This window comes from Nelumbo lutea, chromosome 2 (genome assembly GCF_056320005.1).
Source record: "Nelumbo lutea isolate HS-2025 chromosome 2, American lotus-T2T, whole genome shotgun sequence".
NCBI classification, from domain to species: domain Eukaryota; kingdom Viridiplantae; phylum Streptophyta; class Magnoliopsida; order Proteales; family Nelumbonaceae; genus Nelumbo; species Nelumbo lutea.
Window position 1 is genome coordinate 47,205,278 of NC_142685.1, and position 6,588 is coordinate 47,211,865.

Consider the following 6,588-nt stretch of genomic DNA (forward strand, 5'->3'; position numbering starts at 1 on the left):
ATATTATAAAAATACCCCTTTATTTCTCTCCTCTATTTCATTATTAATAGAGCTGTCAATGGGTCAGGTTAATTATTATGATAGAATCCAACTGATATGTTATTTTTGGTTATGTGGTTTGTGTCTCAATTAGTAATTGTATCAGATCTTGTTCAAGCTGAGGAAGACGAGTAGTAGATGAAGGGGTTGTTTGGCATCGTTGCTGTTTCTTGGAGTAACAGCGCTACATTAGTATCATATTGGAAAAACAGTGCTTCATGAAATGGGCATTTGTTTGGAATTTTATTTTTTTTATGAAAAAATGATGTTCTAAGTCATGTTTTGAAAATCGGGAAGTCATTGGTTTGAAGCAATGCCAAATTTGGCATTTCTTGGAGCTCTAGCTCGTTATTGTCAACAGGGAAATGATGTGGCATTGGATAATGGGTACCAGTGCTGAAAACGTTTCTTGGAGCAATGGTACCAAACAGAAAAAGTTGTTGTTGCTCCAGGAAACGTCCTACTTAGCAGCAACGATTCCAAACAAAAATAAAGACACCATTTTCTCTACAAGCCATACATCAGCATCAATGCTAAACATATACAAAAAGGTCCTACTGAGTTGGATGAGGCAATTTAACTCTTAGCTATATTGGACAAGTGGTGTCAGATGATATGAGTAGGACGAAGTGATGAGAGCTCGATGACATACTAAAAACCAAAGTGAGAGGCGTTGAGGTGATTCTTTGGGAAAAGACACTCACGATGCTTAAATTAGTAAGGCAAAGAGAAGGTCAGCTAGGCTGAATTGGTCTTAATTGAACAGAGCTGAAGAGCAAGAGAAAGCAATAAAGCAAAAATGCTAAAAAAGTAGAATAAGAATAAATAACTTGAGGAATTATAAAGGATGCAGGGCATCCTCACCATCATGGGGAGTTGTAGAGGATTTATCGTTTCACAACGGACCGCTCTTCACCTGGGGTTTTCGATCTACCTTATAGGTGTCGCTCCACTCGTGGCAATGATGCGGACTGATGACACGGTCAGGCAAACATTTGAATTATTTGCCACGTTGGGTCCAAGGTGGCAAGCCAACTAAGCCCGGGAACAGCCTCATCAGTATCAGAACCGAATCTTGTTTTGAATTGATTAGATCATGGTTTTTAAAACCGGATTGGACCGGACGATCGGACTGGAAAAACCGGGAACCGGTCAACGGACCAGTTTTATTTTCCCCCAAACCCGTTTTTCCCCTAAAACCGTTGATTTTGGTCAGCAAACCGTTGAACCGACCGATTAACTGTTTGAACCATTCAAACAATTTTGACCGTTTTCCAATTTTTTTAATTTTTTTGTCAGAACGGGACTGTTCAGGTCAAACAGTCAGCCGTTCAAACCGATAACTGGACCCTTGACCGGTTCAGTCACCGATTCATTTTTAAAAACCATGAATTATATGATTGATTAATAAGTAATAAAAAAGGTTTCCTATTTTTCTTGAGACTCTTGTTATATTTAATATCCAAAAGGGTAAATTTTATAGAAAGCATATAAGATGATTTGGGTTAAAAATACTTTATTTTATAAACAGATAAACAACAGGTTTACTATTTAATATGTTATATTATAAAAAATAAATTTCAAGTACATATGCGTCTAATTGCATAGACCCGATTGTCCTGGTTAATAATTGATTTATTCTACATCACTCACAACGTCAACCTCCAAGTGGTTTAATTCACTCACCTAAGAGTTTAATTTGAGTTAATGAGTGGACCTATTTATAGAATATTATAAATAATTTAGATTAAAAATGACCAAATATTATATATTATTAATAAATGAACTAAAAAATGACTTTAAAAGTATATCGTGTATAAAATTTGAACCTATGATAATTTATTGAAAATACAACTTCTTAATATAAGAAAGATCTAAATTATATTGAAAATGCTATCTTAAGACAAATATAAATGAATTTTAAATGTATATATATGGGGTTCGAGTATGATATAGAAAAAATATGATTGAATCAAATCAGATTAATGAATTCAGAATCCAATTATAAATAAATTATGAATAGATTTTGATTAATCAAAACTCTTTTTATACTATATCTTTCCTGTATCATAGATCCCAATAATCGAATTCGGATCGGCTATTTATTAATAGGGTTGAATTCGAATTCGGATAATCGCAAACCGTTTGTAGCCCAAAGATGTATAAAACGAGTTGCAATCTTAAAACACCGTTACTTTTATAACGGCAAATTTCTGGCAGGGGTATCTGTCAAGAGTCGGTATAAGTTTGGTAAAAGCAGTGAAGGGTTCATAATCATAATAAATTAATAAAACTCTTGAATTAAAGATCTAGAAGAAATCGACTTAAAAAAAAAAAAACTCTGGAAGAAATCGTGGGTCGTTTTTATCTTTCCCCTGGCGCGGTGGCAATTTTGTTCAACGGTTCTCTTCTTCTACCGGTGGCAATTTTGTTCCTCTTCTCTCTTCTTCTTCCTTCTGTTTCTCAATTTCAACGGGCAACGGTTTTGCTCTGTCTCTTCTTCTTCATCTTTTTCACAATAACGAGGCAACAAAGTTCAAATTTCGAGTTGATGGGTCTCATAGCCCCCGGAACCACCATCAAACCGTAGATCATACATCTCATGGGTTTGCCTCACAATCACCTCCAATGAGATTTCCACTCTTTTTATGGCTCCTCATGCTCCATTCTCTCTCAGTTTTCTCAATAATCTCTGGCGTTTCTGTCCATGGAAGATGTCTTCACGACCAGGAACTGCTGTTGCTCCAGTTAAAGGGAAACCTTTCTTTCTCCACTGCTGTTTCTATTGCTCCTGCTTCTGCTTCAAATCTTTCCTCCTGGAATGCAAGCGATCACAGTGACTGTTGTTATTGGGAAGGTGTCTACTGCGACGCGGACGGCCATGTCATCGGTCTCGATCTCAGCAGCAAATTGATATCAGGGGGAATTGATGATTCTAGCAGCCTCTTTAAACTTCACTACCTTGAGGACTTGAACTTAGCTTACAATACCTTCAACGCTTCTCGGATTCCGTCTGGGTTTAGCCAGCTCCTCAACTTGACTTCTCTTAACCTGTCCAATTCAGGTTTCGCAGGGCAGATTCCGATTGAGATCTCACGTTTGACAAGGTTGGTTTCCCTTGACCTCTCTAGCTTATTCACTGGACAGACATCATTGAAACTTGAACAACCGGATCTTAGAGCGCTTGTGCAGAACTTAACAGGGTTGACAACTCTTTGTCTCGATGGAGCAAACATTTCAGCGCAGGGGACTGAATGGTGCGGGGCCGTATCCTCCGCACTCCCTAACCTGCAAGTGCTGAGCTTGTCAAATTGCCATCTTTCAGGTCCTCTGGATTTATCCCTATCAAATCTTCGTTCTCTCTCAGATATTCGCCTTAACCTGAATAACATTTCCAGCAATGTACCTGAGTTCTTTGCAAGCTTCACGAATTTGACATCCCTGCATCTTAGCTCCTGTAGGTTGATTGGAGAATTCCCAGAGAAGATTTTCCAGCTATCAAAGTTGCAAACCTTTGATTTATCCCTCAATCCCCGTCTCAGGGGTTCTTTCCCGGAATTTCCTGAAGCCTCGTCATTTCAAAACATGGTTCTCTCTCACACAAGTTTCACTGGGGCATTGCCGGTTTCTATTGGGAACCTCAAGTTCTTGTCCAAGTTAGAGATCGATGATTGCAATTTTTATGGGTCAATTCCATCTTCGTTGGTTAACCTTACTAAACTTGTTTCTCTGGATTTCTCGTTTAACAATTTTACTGGACCAATTTCGGGGTTGCCTGAGAATATCACCCAAATTAACCTTTCAAATAATCGTTTAAATGGTTCTATGTCATCCTTTCGTTGGGACAAACTTGTGAAACTTGTGGATCTTGACCTGAGAAAGAATTCGCTCAGCGGGACAATCCCCTTGTCTCTTTTTACACTCCCATCTCTGCAGAAGTTACAACTCGCACATAATCAACTTGTTGGTTCACTGAGTGGATTACATAATGCATCTTTGGCACCTCTGGAAACATTAGATCTGAGTGGCAACAAGTTGGAAGGACCGATCCCACCATCAATTTTTCAGTTCCAGGGTCTTAATATCCTCGTACTTTCTTCCAACAAATTCAATGGCACTGTACAGCTCGAAATGATTCAGAAACTCAATAACCTTTCGAACCTTGACCTTTCATATAGTGGATTGGTTTTTAACACGAGTGCTAGCAATTCCACCTTGTTACCATTCCCTCAAATTGGCACATTGAAGTTGGCTTCTTGCAATCTGACAGAATTCCCTGATTTCTTGAAAACAAACCAGTCGATATTGAGTCATCTAGACCTTTCTGCTAACAAAATTCAGGGAGTAATCCCATCTTGGATTTGGAATATTAGTAATGGGGTTCTGATTCATCTAAATCTTTCTTATAACTCCTTGGCGGGCCTAGAGCAACCATTGCCGAATCTTAGTTCTAGTTCGTTGGCCATCATCGACCTTCATTCCAATCTGCTCCAAGGATCAATCCCAATTCTGTCATCAGTTGCTACCTACTTGGACTACTCAAACAATAGGTTCAACTCCTCCATACCAAGCAACATCTCCTCCTACCTCATGTACACTATTTTCTTCTCCCTTTCCAGCAATAAACTCGTTGGAGAAATCCCTGAATCAATATGCAATGCCGGTTATCTGCAAGTTCTTGATCTGTCTAATAACAGCTTGAGTGGCACGATCCCCTCCTGTTTGGGTAGCGTTTCCAAGACACTAAGGGTACTGAATCTTCAAGGGAACGACTTTTCTGGAAGTATACCTCAGACGTTTCCGGATGGCTGTAGCTTGAGGACGCTCGATCTCAACGGGAACAGACTAGGAGGGCGTGTCTCAACAACTCTTGCCAATTGCACAATGCTAGAGGTTCTGGACCTTGGGAACAATCAAATAAATGATACCTTCCCCTTCTGTTTGGTGAAGTTGCCTCAACTGCGGGTCCTTGTTTTACGGTCCAACAACTTTTATGGTTCCATTATCAATAATAGTCTAGAGGCAAATCACACATTCCCAATGTTGCAGATCATTGACCTTTCTTCGAATAAATTTAAAGGTTATTTGCCCTCAGGTTGCTTTATGAGCTGGAAGGCAATGAAGGTTGAGGAGGATGAAACCCAGTCAAAGTTTAAGCATGACGAATTGAAATTCAGGTTCCTGGAATTCAGTCAGGGGGGGTTCTATCAGGACACAGTGACGGTTACTAGTAAAGGGTTGGAAATGCAGCTAGTGAAGATCTTAACCATCTTCACTTCCATTGACTTGTCAAGCAATGAATTCGAGGGGGACATCCCGCAAGTGATAGGAAACCTCACCTCACTCTATGTTCTCAACTTGTCACACAATGCTCTGTCAGGTGCAATCCCGTCGTCTCTTGGGAACATTAAACAACTGGAGTCGTTAGACCTCTCAGATAACATGTTGACTGGGGAAATCCCTTCAGAATTGGCGGGCCTTACATTTCTTTCATATTTGGACCTCTCATGGAACAATCTCGTGGGGATGATACCACAAGGAAGTCAAATGCAGACATTTACAGCAACTTCTTTCCTAGGGAATTTAGGTTTGTGCGGGCCACAGCTGCTGAAAAATTGCACTGTTGCTGAGAATTCATTGCCACAGCAGCGGTTATTGGAAAAATCTGGGGTTAAGTTTGATTGGGAATTTATATCAACTGGATTGGGGTTTGGAGGAGGAGCAGGAGTGGTTGTTGGGCCCCTAGTGTTTTGGAAGAGGGGAAGGAAATGGTATGACGAACATGTTGATAGGCTTCTGTTCATGATTCTTTCATGGTTGGGATTGGTTTTTGCCGATTGTAATGATGGGAGGATCCAGGTGGAGGAGACCATGGAAGAAGAGCTTACGGAGATGACAGGTGACTGTGACGATGATGAAGAGGAAGATGGGGATAGGTGGGGTGGCCGATTCTGTGTGTTCTGTTCTAAACTAGACATCAGCGGAAGGAAGGCCATACATAATCCCAAGTGCTCCTGCTATACCTCGTCTTCTCTTTAATTTCAAATTTTCAAATCCTGGAGTTTTTAGCTTTTCACTTCTTTATTATTTGTGTATACACCATGTAAATACAAAATTCAACACCCCATGAAGAGGGTAATGAAACAGATGCCATTCTGAATTTATCAGTTTCTGTAATTTATTCTTCAAATAATACAAGCTCTGTTGTCTGTTCTACATGATATAAAAACTGGGTATGTTTGTTGTTGTTGGCATATTACAGTTTGCAGATCAAACATGGAAAATAATTAACAGATGCTAAGATGTAAGAACATCCAATTCAAAAAATCCCAGCTTAAAATTTTGTCATTCAATAAAAAACCAAACACTCTGCAAGGTTCTGTCCTGTTAAGTCTTAACGATACCTTAGATTACCTAGTGGCACTGTAAAGATAAAAAACTGGTGAATTGGCCTTTTGGCAATTGATACACAATGTCACAATAACAATTCTTCGTGGATTCAAGTATACAAATAAAACCAATTGACTGATGCATATAATTAATTACATA

The 6,588-nt window shown here is 39.4% G+C and overlaps 1 protein-coding gene across 1 annotated transcript; it reads left to right on the forward strand.

Moving 5' to 3' along the window:
* Positions 1-2,354: 2,354 nt before the first annotated feature.
* On the forward strand, positions 2,355-6,268 carry LOC148870413 (receptor-like protein 7). The gene has a single exon (XM_088968080.1). The coding sequence runs from the start codon at positions 2,668-2,670 to the stop codon at positions 6,076-6,078; it is 3,411 nt and encodes a 1,136-aa protein (XP_088824206.1). The 5' UTR covers positions 2,355-2,667; the 3' UTR covers positions 6,079-6,268.
* The last annotated feature ends 320 nt before the right edge of the window (positions 6,269-6,588 follow it).